This window comes from Cryptomeria japonica, chromosome 10 (genome assembly GCF_030272615.1).
Source record: "Cryptomeria japonica chromosome 10, Sugi_1.0, whole genome shotgun sequence".
Classification (NCBI taxonomy): domain Eukaryota; kingdom Viridiplantae; phylum Streptophyta; class Pinopsida; order Cupressales; family Cupressaceae; genus Cryptomeria; species Cryptomeria japonica.
The window spans coordinates 76,108,178-76,122,802 of record NC_081414.1 but is presented as its reverse complement, the minus strand read 5'-3'; the positions used below and the strand labels follow the sequence as shown (position 1 = coordinate 76,122,802).

The following is a 14,625-nucleotide window of genomic DNA, read 5'->3' as shown; positions in this document are numbered from 1 at the left end:
GAGGAGATGTCGATGTCCACAAGAATGCGGGCAAAGGTAGTGTGGTATATTGAGGACGTAGCTTTATCGACCTTCAGGAAATGGCCAATAGAGTTACTAATAGCCTCATAACAAGAGTTCTCCCAAAAATGAAGAGGGAGATTGATGAGCTAGACCCAAATGGGACGCACATTAAGTTGTTCAATGAGAGGGTTAAAATAAGTTTTCCAAGGCTTAACAAAGAGGGAGTGCACTCCCTAAGCCCACAGCATGCCCAAAGCCAAATCCCGATCAGCGGAATATGTGAAGGAAGCGACAAAAAATCCTTTAGCACAGGGGAAAAGCTCAATATTGTGAGCAACCAAAGGCCACCAAGAGTCACTTACCTAGCGATGAAGGTCTGGTAGAGAAGGCCAGAGCCTAGAGAATCTGCACACAAGAGCACAACATTAGTAGAACCTAATGTTGTCCACGACATCCTATCCACAAACCACCACAGGGGAGGATTTAGCACAGGGAAGAGGATGGACCCCCTTCAAGGGTTGGGCGGAAGATCTAGCCACACAGGCAAAGCTACGCTTGCCAGCAAGTTTGGGCAAAGAACCAACAACATCAGCAGTAGTCGGCAAAGCCGCATCCCCAGAAGCTAGAGAGTTGATAGCAGCAGGTCGACCCACAGTCAAAGAACCAGGGGGCATGGGTGTTGCATTAGGCAAATCCCCATGGGGAACATGGGAAGCCGCAGCAACAACCACTAGAGAAGCATCAGACCAAATAGCAGCAATATCATCGAATAGACCGTGAATCATAGGAGCAGAAGCCCCCACACGAGGAGGAAGGGGTGGAAGTCAAAAGATGAGGGAACACCACAGACATCCGCAGCAGATAACACCGTAGAAGCATGAACCACCGTCGAACCAGAGGCACCGACAGCAGCGTTCAAATGGAGAGAGGTGGGAGAGTCATTGGGGAGAAGCAGGAGAGCCATTGGATATTGTTGATGACATAAGGTTTACCTATTATGATGAGCATACCTCGGTTTTGAGGTATGGGTATTGGGATGTGTTAGCAACTAGTTATATGGTTTTTATTCTAGCTATGGTGATTAATTATCAACGATTGCTCAAGCCTACTTGTTACCATTGGATTAGTATTTGTGTTTGGATATCAAGTTGAAACAAGATTCATGCTTTTATGTGGCAATGTAGAATTTCTCTTTAGATTAAATCTTATCTTTTGTGCATCAACATGATAGAGGATTAGAGGATTCGTGCTTGAGATGGTGGTCATCTTGGTTATTATTATAAATATTTTGATAGAGAACTTCGATGCCTTGATGAATAACATTTTGGCTATAGGGATTGTTCCCTTGATGATTGAGTTTACTCTTGACCCATTAGATGATGTATGCAATAAGTGAGAGAATATTTGAAAAAAGTGTGTAGTTCACAATGCATAATGCTTATAATGTAAAATGTAATATTTACTTGTGGCTTACCTCTAGAATTTAGGGATATGTGTGCTACGTGGGTTAGACATTCTTGGGTCATTTGTATAATGTAAGTAACATTAGGCTAAAAAAATTGTATCAAAAATTAAATGAGGTTTTGTAAGCTCATCATCTAGAGTTGCATGACTTCTATATACAACTTTGTGGTTTTGTGCAAGCTTGTTTCTATAAAAGAAAGCATATGAGCATCATTGAGGTTAGCTTGTGTAACATTTGACTTCTTCACAAAGGTTAATTGATCATCTTTTGTAGGATAAATATGTGAAGAGAGAACGCATGGATTGGGATGCGTGGCTACATGATTATCATTTTCTTGTTCACATGGAGTGCAATTGGGGAGTGCAATATTTCAAAAGCCTTGCATGTGAACTTTGCTAGTGTTGTAATCTTTGCTCATGAGATAATACATTGAGAGTATTATTTTAAGGCTAATTTTTTTCCATTTGAGAGTTTTCCTAGGGTACATATGGTATCATCCTGATGCTACACATTTGGATACTTTTTTATGTGGAAGTGGTTTATTAAGGCTTCAAATGTATTTCCGTGATCTAAGTTTGACATAAAATCCTCTAACCAAAAAAAAATTAAGGTTCTAGACCATAATACTCAACGATAGGTCATGGAACTACTTTGAATTGTGTCAATAAAAAATATGAAATGAAAAAAAGGAAGCTTATTGTTGGTTTGTGGGCTTCAAGAAATATTTTGACATGGTTTCTAAGAGTAAATTATATAAAAAATGGATGGATGTAGGCATCCTAGAAAAATATAAAGTAGCAATTTATAGAATTCATGAGGGCCGAGTAAAAATTACAACTCAAGCAAACCTTTTAGAAAGCTTTGGACGTGACATGATCTAGTCAAGAAAGCATGACCACTATCCCCTATCCTATTTGACTTATATATTGACAACTTGGAAGAATGGCCAAGTTTGAGAGGAAACAAGGTTGCTCTAAGATAATACATTGTAAATGATCTCATTTTGATTGTAAAGTTTTCTCTGGGGTTAGAAAACTTTTACAAGGAGGTGGGCATGCAAGTAAATATAATCAAAGTTAATATTTTGATCTTCCCCAATTGGAAGAAAAAAAGAAATCTTGGCTTTTATTTTAAGGAGTTCTTGTGGAAAAGTAACTGAATACAAATATATTGGGACAGACTTCAACAAGAAGTTTAGTTAGGAAACTTGCAAAAGAAAGATAATTTTGGGAGGTTGGAGAGCACTTTTTTCATTGCAATATAGATGTAGAGAGACTAAATTGTGGGATTGAAAAAACTATTCAATTTTTATTTGAGCTATTTGTAAGAGTTGGCTATGGAGATAGCCACCCAATATATAGAGGCCTAATGAAAAACACAATGAAATGAGAAGATTAATATGACAGGAATAAACTATATTTCTATCAATGAATACAAAAAGACAATAAATAATCAATTGAGATTACAAAGAGAACCCTTTGGTTACCTAGACCAAAGTGAAATACACTATATCTTAAGTTTATGACAAGTGTCTTAATCTTCTGACATGAGACATAAAGTGACAAGTATTGGATGTGTACCCTAAGTACAATTAACTAATAAATGTGAATAGGATCTAGGCGATGAACAACTCCTTTCACAAAAAGCTATTCTACATATAATAGCAGAGCCGAAGAAACGAAAAATTAAAAACACTACAATCAGATTATAAAAACATTTTTAAGCAATAAAGTAACAACATCAACTTCAAATAAACTATCTTTTTGACCTGGTAAATATTCCATTCCATTCTATTCTAAAGCTGTGCATTTTTCTTCTGCCTATTTGTTTTAACACGTGAGGTGAAAATGGTCTCTACCCACCAAATTCTATCCTCCCATCAGAACTGAATATATTAAACTCACCCATGTACCAACTCCACGAATAACCTCTACTACCGGTCTGGAGGCCAAATCATTCTGTGCTTGGGAATTTTTAATTGGGTCAAACTATTCATTGACAATGTTATGAAACACAATTTTAATATGATTAACAGAAAACTTATCTTAAAATGGGCACAAAGAACCCGATGAATTGTTTATAATGAAAAATCCATGGCAAAGAAGATTTGAAGCGTGCCCATCTCCAGTCAAAAGTGTCTGTCAGATGGTGTGCTAAGTCTATCAAGAAACGATTTCCTCTACAGCTCTGGTCCACCATTAATATGGCTGCTTAAAACAAGTATTATAATCTAGATATAAAATTGCAGCATCACTCTGTAACTGTGGGCTAAGAGATCTGTGAAATGATTGAGCTGGTGAAACCAGTCTCAGCTGGATCTCATGTTCCGAGGTGTACCCCATCAAGCATAGATCTCAATAGTTGAATACAATCTGTAACACGTGCTGTGGAGCAGGGCAGGGATAAACTTTACTCCATGTTCAATTATCTTAATACTTTTGTTTCTCAAAGCAGGAACTTTGAAGGTCTCCCAAATCTTTTCCATGTCCCATCATTTCACTGACGAGTGCTCAATACTTTAATTGGATGGTTATTAAGAAAACTTCCTTTCTGAAGCAATAATTCACTACAAGCTCAATCTTTCCTGCTTTGTGAGCTCCAGAGAGCAATAATGCCCATTTAAAATTAAAAGCTGTCAGCTTTTGCGGCTTGCTAGGTGTTAGCCATTTTCCAAGGATCTTCGTACGCTATCCATAATGCCAGATGGGGATTCTCTATAGAAAGAGCTAGCTGCTCTGGATTGCCCACTCAAAAAAATTGCATATTCAAAACTGGCGATTTGACAAGGGAAATGCCTAAGATAAACTAAATGATGAAAAACATATATGGGCCAGAAGATTTTTAAGATTAGATTTCATGTCACTATCAATAATCAACTTGCAAATTGAAGATTTGCCGAGATTAGATTCTCATCAGTCCTAATCAAAGCTCTATGCCGTATGCTATAAATAAGTTCTCTGACCTTTCTGCATTATGCGTCCCTTCACTTTGTTCTGTTATTCAAACAGCCCAGTGCGTAGTTTTTGAACAATTTTTGTGTAAGAATGGATGGTTATCAAGAAGCTGAGTGGGAGAAAGCGCAGGCAATTGGCATCAGCTGCGACCTGGTGGCTGCAGCAAAATATCACCTTGAGTTTCTTGCTTTGGTGGGTCAATACCCATGCCTCTACCGGGGTCCTGCTGTGCAAAGAGCTATTTACAGGTAATTTTAGCCCCTATCAAGAGTTTTTAGCCCCTTGATTCTTGCTCTTCTTTCTGTTATAAATTAAATGTTAAACGAGGATAGGGATTGGATTGTTTAACAGTGAAAAAGTTCATCAATGTGCTTACAGGTATGAACATTGCTGGCTCCCATTACTTGCAAACTCTGAGGCAAAGGAAGACTTGCTTCCTCCTCTCGACTGCGAATGGGTGTGGCACTGCCACAGGCTCAATCCACTACAATATGCAAGTTACTGCCACGAATTCTATGGAAGGCTTCTTCCTGCTACAACTAGGCTGCCTTGTGAGAAAGATTCTGCCATGAATGCAGCAGCAAAGCTGTGGGAAAAAGCCTTTCCCGATGAGCCAATTTCATTGGACTTGGACGCTTTCTCCTGCACAAAGGATAACAGAAGCAGCATACATCAGCACTACTTGACAGAAGCTATTACCAAGCAACGATCCTTTTTCCAGCAGGTAATGCCTTATACCCAGATAAAATTCTAAAGAGTTTTGCCAATTCTAATGTTGCTACTTTCAAATAGCCCAATAAGTAGGGGACTGGTCTGTTCAAATTTTCCCAAAAAGATTTTTTTTTCCCGGGTATCCCATATCTAGGCTCACACTGGCCAAAACCCTAGACATAGAGTTGAACATAATTTTTGGCCCCAGCCCTCAGACCCCTTCTGCCTTTCTTTTATGCTAAATCTACCGAAATCATTTGTCTGAACTTTAATTTTCCCAGGTATCCCATATCTAAGCTCACACTATGGCTGAAACCCTAGACATGAACATAATTTTTTCCCCAGCCCTCAGACCCCTTCTGCCGTTCTTTCAGCTAAAGCTAATTAAAACATTTGTGTGAACTTTATACTTTATAGTAAGCCTTTGTCTCCATACTTCCTGCTCTATCATACAAGTGTATATGGTATGTAGCATGATCACCTGCTTTTCTTTCTCTGTATTTTTGTTTAGTCTTTTTCCATATGGAATACATGTGATCAACTCTGGTACCATGACTAAAGTTTACTGTGCCTACTTGTTTTCCATCCATCTTCCTTAAATATTTTGTAAGCCTTTTTCCATCATATATTGATGTCTTCTGTTCTTCTAATGGCAGGTTTCCTCGCCCTACATGTCAGACGAGCGCTTTCTAAGAGTAGCAGAACAACGCTACAGAGCATTTCTCCATCTCATTAAGAAATCAAAGTCTTCTCATGTGCCCACCCATGACATAGAGCTCATCTGGCGTTCTCACCAGCTGAACCCACAGATTTATGCCAACGACACAGTTGAGCTGCTTGGAGAAGTGCTGCAGCACTACAACATCACCAGCACTGCAACGACTGGAGCGAGATTCCCTGAGACCACAAAGCAATGGGAGAATACTTTTGGCAGGCGATACATGAGAGCAGGGCCCATGCAATTGCATACAACCCAACAATCTCCTAGTGCACAAGAAAGCATGGAGATCAGGCTGGAAATTGTGAGGGCAAGGCACCTCAGAAAGGAGAAAGGCACCCTGTTTGTTAGATATTACATACAAACCGCAAGCGGTGTAATAACAAAGAATAGCAAGGAAGTGCCAGCAGCCTCAAATCCAGAATGGGGAGAGGCTTTCTCTCTGGAGTGCAAAGGAAATGGGAGCCTTGTTTCAGAGTTGCAGTCACAGTTTCTAGGGTTTGAAGTAAGGTGGAGGAGCCAAAGCCTGTGGGGAAACATGAGAGGAGGCTCCAAGCTCCTTGCAAGCGTCAAAATAGCATGGAAAGACTTGTTAGAGTCCTCTTGCTTATCTCTGGAGAAATGGTTTCCTCTGTCGGTTGAAGGGGAAGTGAAAGGTGAGTGGAAGCCACCCAGTATGCATATTGCCCTCTCTGCAACGCCTCCAACTTCAGTGCCATCTGTGGAAAAAACCATTTTGCCAGCTGCAGGGAGAGATTCAGGGCCTCATTCCATGAAGAGCTTTTCTTCCTCTGAAAATGTAGAGAGGCGAAGGAGACGTTTGGAAAGAGATGAGTGCAGTTGCAGAGGGCAAATATGTAATGCCCACAGTTTCGAAGGCATGTTTCCTAGTGCAACGTCGTTCAGGGATGCAGCGTGGGGGGTTTGATCTTACAAACCCTTTTCACTCTGATTTTGAGTATTCAAACATATGACAACTATGTTGAAGCTCATGTGACCAGCAGAAGGATGCATGAATACAGAGCCAAGAACCAGAAGATGCATGCTACCTAAAAGGCCCGCTGCCACTATGTTAACCAATTCAAAATTGGAAACAAATTTTCAGGGTCATGAGATTTGACTGAAGCTATACTATTTTACAGAGTGGGAAAGAGGCTTGATGGAAGAGGCTTGATGGAATTGACAAAATACAATTACAGGATTGAAATAAATATTCCTTGTAAAACAGGATTAGAAAGAGAAAAGTGCTCTTCTATTTTGGCCTTATTGTAAATATACATTATAAAGCTCAACTGAACTTTTTTTACAGTATAAACTTACACAAATTTTAAATCGTATCACTCTTCGCTTTACTTAGTTCTTTTGCTTGTTTGGCATTCACTTTAACCATGTCTTGTGATATATTATATTGATTTAGAACTAAATTTAAATCATTAAGGTGTAAAAAGTAATACAACTTAAAAACCATGTATGCTTCTATTCATCCATGCATTTCATATTTCATATATTTGTATGTTTTAAACAAGATCATGTCCTTAAACAAGATCATTGATGTGTTTACATTCTTGGATAACATCATTGACGTGCTTGTTTTTATTTTAATTTAAATTTATTTTTCAATGTATTTGAATTAATAAACTCAAAAATACAAGTGTTGCTCAACAACTTGCTCACCAAATGTCTAGATTGATGTCAAAGTTGTCATATTTGAAAACATACTCTAAGTCACTAGTTTCAAAACATCATGGAAACATATGTATCAAAAGTGTATTTAATATAAGAGAAAGGAAGCATAAGTATTTTTTAATCGCGAAATTGCATTAGCATTCAAGGATAAATATACAATGATCTTCATTCTAAGAAAAATATATCATGTTTTCAATAATTTAAACAACAAGAGAACAGGTGCAAAGAAGTCTTAACACTTCAACCTTCACGCAAGCTTCTAAAGTTGTTCTTCAACATTGTATTCTCCATTCAAATATCTAATGAAAGTGAATCAAGTTATATGTTTTTCATGTGCAAAGGATCCAATCATGATTGAAGGTCGAGATTGCAAGAATCAATCAAGAATGTAGTATCAACTTTTTCTAGGATCACAATCTTTTATGCAACATTCCAATCTTTGATTCAACACACAAATAACATCAAACGTGATGCATCAATCGCCATGAAACAATGAGATAGCTATACACCACCTTATCCCTAATATCTTTCAATTATGTTTCTACACGTATATTTCATGTTAGTGACTTAACTTTTATTCTCTAGAATCTTAATTTTTACTTAACTGATTTACTCATTTTATTATAAACATTCAATATATGTGAAGAGGTTTTCTTTTACATATCTTCATTATAGTGAACCCAACACTTCCACACCTATCAATTGGTTTAGATTATTATTTATTTTTAATTTCATATATGTGTGCTCTAATTTTTTAACCTTTATTTTAAATCCAAAATTTGTGTACACATATTCTATGCATTATCATCAAAACATTTTTTTTTATAATAATACTCTACTTAATACAAGTTTGGAGTGTGCTTCAAATTGCTCTCTTACAAGTGGAGGCAAGTGTCATATTCCCTTTTCAAAAAATAGTCAAGCTATTGTTCACTTGGGATAAAATTGAAGTTCATGGGGTCAAGTTTATCACTTGGCACATACTTGAAGGTTGTTGAGGGTCAAGCATCAAAGTAACTTCTCAACACGTGCCAAGAGTTTTCAAAGGTCAAGGGTCAAGGTACCTCCTGACACACGACACACAGCAATTAGATGACAAGGATCATGCTTGTGACCTAATGAATGCCAAGTTGAAGGGGAAAGAAAAGTTTTAAACTCTAGTAGGAAAAGACTATAAGGCCTATAAGGCTAACCAATAATGTGATGAGTGGGATATAAATATGGGTCTTGGTGATATTTTGAGCTTAGGCCAACATATTTGGTCGTGTGTGTAGGGAGCATACAAAAATTAGGAAAATCTTTTAATTGTGATTCATCCATGTTATGTTATTATATCTATTAAACACTTTGTGTTCAAGTCATTCTATGGACAAAAACCCATAAGAGACTACAATCAATGGACAAAATCACATTGGTTGCTAGGGTCAAAGGATGAAAACTCTTTGACTTTTAGAGGGCATTCTCATTCAGAGAGTGCATTGGAACCTCAAAGATTTGTAGAAGATTCTAGTGAGTTAATATGAACATTATTTGTTATTGTTTTGTGTTGTGTGCTGACTATCATAACAATCCCCAATTGTAGAGACCAAATTATAATCAATAGATTTACCACTAGAATTGTGAATCATTTGCATAAGTTTATGTGTGTTATTTTGATATAGTTAGCAAGAGTGGTTCATGTTATTCAATGAATGTTGTTGCTTATGTTTCAAATTGTCTATTTGTTAAAATTATGGGAAGGGACATTATAGTGGTATTAGAGCAACAGTTCTACTAGCTTATTGGGCTATTCTATTATATAGAGCTAATTCAAAGAAACCGAAGGAATTCAAAAAAAGAGAGGACGGGGTTAGAGGCATCCACACAAGAAGATATCAATGAAATTGGGGGCAAGGGTAATAACAAAATGGCAAATAAGGAAGATGACTTCAAGGCCTTTTTGAGAGGTCAACAACAAACAAATCAAATATTTTTGCAACTAATGCAAAACTTGGCCAAATATGCACAAAATAATAGTGCAAAAGGAAGTAATTCATTGAATAACAAGGTTTCAAGTAACCTGACCTAGAAGATATTTAGTGCCAAATATTTAGAAAGAAGAGACACATAACTCTTGGAAGGAGAACAACCCTTACACACATGACAAGAGGAATAATTGGGGAGGTATCACGTTGAATACAACAACTTGGATCTAGCCATCTATCGAGACAACATCTACTTGATATTGTGAATATCAAGGAAACAAACAAGAGAAAAGATATGAGGGGTAACCCCCAAGGACATTCATCATCATTTGGGAAAGATCAATATACCTACATAGGATGGATCATTTGGTTGCTCGACCAAGGCATGGTTGTAGAAGTCAAATGCATATCTCTCCTTAAACCTCATTCTCAAAGAAGTTATTAATTTTGCTACTCGATACCTAAAGGGTGTGACCCACAAGTGGTGGTACCATGGCAAGGTGATCTAGGAACATAACTCAATCACTACCTTGTAAGAGTTAGGTTGAAGGTTGATGGAGAGGTTTGATAGGAAGGATAGGAAGATTTACTTTAGGGAGTTAGCAAAATTGAGGAAAGAGGATACAATTGAGCACTATGTGGAAAAAAAATAGAGGCTATCAATAATAGTTTCAAATGCGATAGAAAGGAGACACATAGTTCTTTTTGTAAAAGGCCTCTCCAAATCACTTGAGGGTTTGGTAAGGACATTTGATTTGAATTCTCTACAAGAAGTCATCAAAAGAGCTTTGAGTTTGGAAGAATTGGTGGCCAAAAGAAAATCCTACTCCAAAAGTACACCATTGATACTGCAATAGAAGCCTCCTTATAAAGCACCCCTCGATCTAAGACACTACTCACAAAACCAAGGAAGATGGATGAGATGAAGAATGAAATCAAGAGGAAAAAGATGTATTTCTCTTGTAGAGATTCGTGGAGCCCTCAAAATAGATGATTGGGTAAAGGACAAATATAGTACATAGAGGTGTTGTCAAAGAAAGATTTTGATTCAGAGGATGAACTAGAGATATTTGAAGATGTTATCAATCATATTGCTAAAGAGCATATAGCCCTTAGGGAGATTACACTTTTCCCTCTTCATAGACCCAAAATATCTCCCTTTCAAGTTTGGTGGAGTGCTAGCAAGACAAGGGATGACTTTTCTCATTGTTAGTGGAGCCACCCACAACTTTATTAATTTAAGTTTGGTGATGAAGAGAGAATTGAAGGCAAAATAATTTGAAGGGATCAATGTCATAGTAGCTAATGAATCTACCATTCCATATAATTGAGTAATTGAGTAGCTCAACATCACACTAGGAGATCATAAGGTATGTGGTTGCACTCTTTAGGTGAGTATTTGTAGAATTAACAAACTATGGAACTTAAGTTCATAACAGTCAGGAAGAAGATTGTCCTTAAATGGATCTCCAACAAGGTACCTTAGGTGGTGACAACGAAGAGGATGGAGAGAATTTTCCATAAAGGCCAAGTAGTATGGGAAAAAAATTACTTGATTCTTCCCACAAAGTCTCCATTAGGCATGAAAGGTATGCATCATATTGATATTCAAAAAAACTTAGGCAAGCCTTGCGTAGATTTCAACGACATGCCTCTCAAACTACCATTAGATAAAGGGTTGCAGCATGTTGTAGAATTAGAAAAAGGGGTTGTACCTATTATCACTACACTATATCGCCATCTAGGAGGGTATAAAGACGAGATAAAGAAAGCTATCAAATAACTTCTTGACATAGGAGTCATATGACCTAGCTTTAGCCCCTTTGTATCTTCAATATTTATTATGGAGGAGTATGGCACTACGAGGATTTGTATTAATTGTAGAGCATTGAACAAGAAGACCATCAAGAATAGATATCCTATTCTAAGGCATTGGTGAAGTTAATGCAAGTGCACTAGGCTCAGTGAAGAGCAAGCACAAGTTCATCCACCAAAACCTGGGCTCAAATGGACAATAATAACGATGCTATGGGAAAACTTCAAGCAATAATCAATGTAGCTACTCATTTTCTACGAGAAGCTATAACACTAACAACAGTTGTGACAATGAGCGATCATATTCTATTAACTATGAATGCTCTATAGGACACTTGTACAAAGCCTTGTTAGAAGCTAAAATTCTGATACCTTCTAAGAAGATTTAAGACAAAGGGGTTAGTTCCACTAAGCATGTCAAAATATGAGCAAAAATATAGATCTTACAAAAGTAATTAAAACACACTAATTGAATTCATAACTATGAATTACATGCAAACCTCAACTCAAGCATGATTAGGATTATCTCATGCTTTTGACAAAATGTCGATGTTCAAACAAACGTGCAATATTTTCCCCATGATAAAAAAAATCTCGAATAGAACTAAAAAAAGAGAAATTTATAGAATTTTTTTTCTAAAAATTCAATGATATAGATTGGTTTACTCTAATTTTAAAACAAAAGATTGATTTAGAATTCACTAATTTGATTGATTAATTAACTAGATTGATTCATCAACTAATATGATTGACTAGTTAAACCTTGTTGATTGATTAGTTAACTAGTTGATTGACTAGTTAACCTCTTGATTGATTAGTCAACTAAATTAAATTAGAGTTAAGTTGATTTACTAATTTGACATGAGGTGAAATTTTGGTGAGGATAATTAATATAATGTACTTATTCTTATTAGTTCTATGTGCAGGGATTAATAAGAGTTAATTACTTGTTTAATTACAATTAATCAATTAGTTAAATATGTGGTGATGTTAGGTTCATTTAAATGGGATTAATTAATAAACATAACATGATTAAATGACAAGGTAAATTACTGATTAGCATGATGAAATTAATAAGTCAACAAGATGACAATTGAATGACAATGGGGATGACAATATGATGCCAATGGAATTAGAGTGATAAAATCTAGGTGTCTATTATTGGTTATTGATAATTGCGTGATAAATGACATTTTTAAATCAATAAATGCAACAAATTTGCAAAATGATGGAAAAAATGACTAATGATACACAAAATCAAAAATCATTATAATATATAGAAAAATGATAGGAACCTAAAGTTCTATATAGAGTTATCTCCAAGTTGAATCTACAAGTCTAAACCTATATTATAGTCTATAGATCTTATCCTAATTATTGTACACTTCTACTCATTGATTTGTTGGACTCCCTACTTATTGCTAGTTGTTGAGGCCTATTAATATTTAAAAATAATTTGAGGTTGTTGAATTACTAATGCTAACTTCTTGTGTCAACCCACTAGAGAGACTAGTTTTCTATGTATTGTTAATTGTTAAGGCTTATCAATATTTTAAAATATTTTGAAGCTTTGAATTGACAAACTAGATTTACATTTGTCAAAGATTGATCCGACAACAAACAAGCATACAAATGTCTTAGATAATTTTGAATTAAACATTGTTCCTTTTAATGCACCAATTGAAATGTTCTAATATGTCTATTGAATGTGCATGATTGTTCATTAAATATTGTTCATTAAATGCTTTATGACACCAAGATGTGAATTAATGCCTAAATGAATGCAAATGATTGCTCATTGAATGTTGATGATTCCAAGATGTGAATTAATGTCTAAATGAATGTCTTCAAATACCACAACATTGCAATAATCACAAAAAAACATGTGCCGATTTGGCTCATTTCAAGAATGAAACAAGTTGGATTCTAACAAAAACATGTGCCAATTTAGGTCATTTCAAGAATGAAACAAGTTGGATTCTAACAAGTTGAAGGCATGAAATTTGGGGGTTTAATACACCTATATAACTAATACAAGATAAAGAAATGATAACATCCTTATGGTGAATGAATGCCCAATCATTAAGGGTGTGATATGGTAATGTGTCAAAACTTATAAAATAAAACCAAATGCATATGTATGTACTAAGGGATAGATGAAAAGATTAAGGAATAAATCCTACTAAGCAAAACAAATTGTACTAATTGTCATTACATGTGTCTTAAAACATTTTCTAAACAGACCCAAAACTAAATGAAAATTGTTAAGTTTCACCATTACAAAACTAAACATAGCTAGAGGAAAAATAGAAAATACATATTGCACAATATATATATATATATAGTTCTTATGTCATGCACAAGTTCTCAAACAGGCCCATTGCCATTTTCAGTCCATGCTATTACCATATCAACAAAGATTGCAATTACCCTCAACAATATAACCAAATTAGTAGAAAAGCGTCTTGCACAATATTTGACCACGGACATGATATAGACAAAATCTTAAAAACACGTTGTCTGGGATCACTTCAATTTAGGAAGGTGCTCACCATCCTCCTCGCCTCCTACATGTACGCAAGGAAGTGCTCTAAAATGCAGATTGAAAGGTATTTAATGTAGACTTACATGCACTGTTCTGGCATCGAGGTTCATTCTGAATATCAAGTTGGACTGAGATTTATTTGATAGCATTTTTATATATTAATATTTATGCAATTCATCCGTATAATATTGAGTTGTGATCCTTTAAGGTGTTCAAGTAATTCACGAGGCATATAATCTCTAATGAATTGAATATCAATTTCCGATATTTTGTCTGTACAGATCAACAAATCCGTGCTCATCTCTAAGGAGAAAGGAGGGATCAGGATTCTCTGATTAATATAATCAACAGCATGAATAAGTTATTAATTTTCAAATTTGCTGTTGCTCTTGCGTAACACCGAGGGCTAGTTCAATTGAAATGCATATAATTCTTGTTTAGTCAAAAGACAAGCCGGTGGAACCCTTAACATTTGCTTACCACTGTGAGACAGCTCACAAAGACAAATACTCTTTTGCATAGTAACACATTTTGTTAAGGTTAATATCTGGGGCAGCCATTAACTGCAAAGCTGGATTGCAATTATTGACTAGATGTGAAGAAAAACTTCTCGATATTATCAGGTTATACCCTAAATGAATTACATACACTTGCTTACAACCGCATAGCAGCTAACAAAGTGGCCAAATTGAAACATGGCACGGGAGCATGATACTAGATATGGAAAAAAGCATCTCTACGTTAATTATTCTCGACTGCAATTA

At 36.0% G+C, this 14,625-nt stretch overlaps 1 protein-coding gene across 1 annotated transcript; it reads left to right on the top strand.

Moving 5' to 3' along the window:
• The first annotated feature begins 4,032 nt into the window (after positions 1-4,032).
• Positions 4,033-7,191, top strand: LOC131033320 (glycine-rich domain-containing protein 1). Its single transcript, XM_057964516.2, has 3 exons — positions 4,033-4,670; positions 4,801-5,146; positions 5,790-7,191. Exons 1-3 carry the CDS (start codon positions 4,513-4,515, stop codon positions 6,777-6,779), a joined length of 1,494 nt encoding a protein of 497 aa, XP_057820499.1. The 5' UTR covers positions 4,033-4,512; the 3' UTR covers positions 6,780-7,191.
• Positions 7,192-14,625: the final 7,434 nt, after the last annotated feature.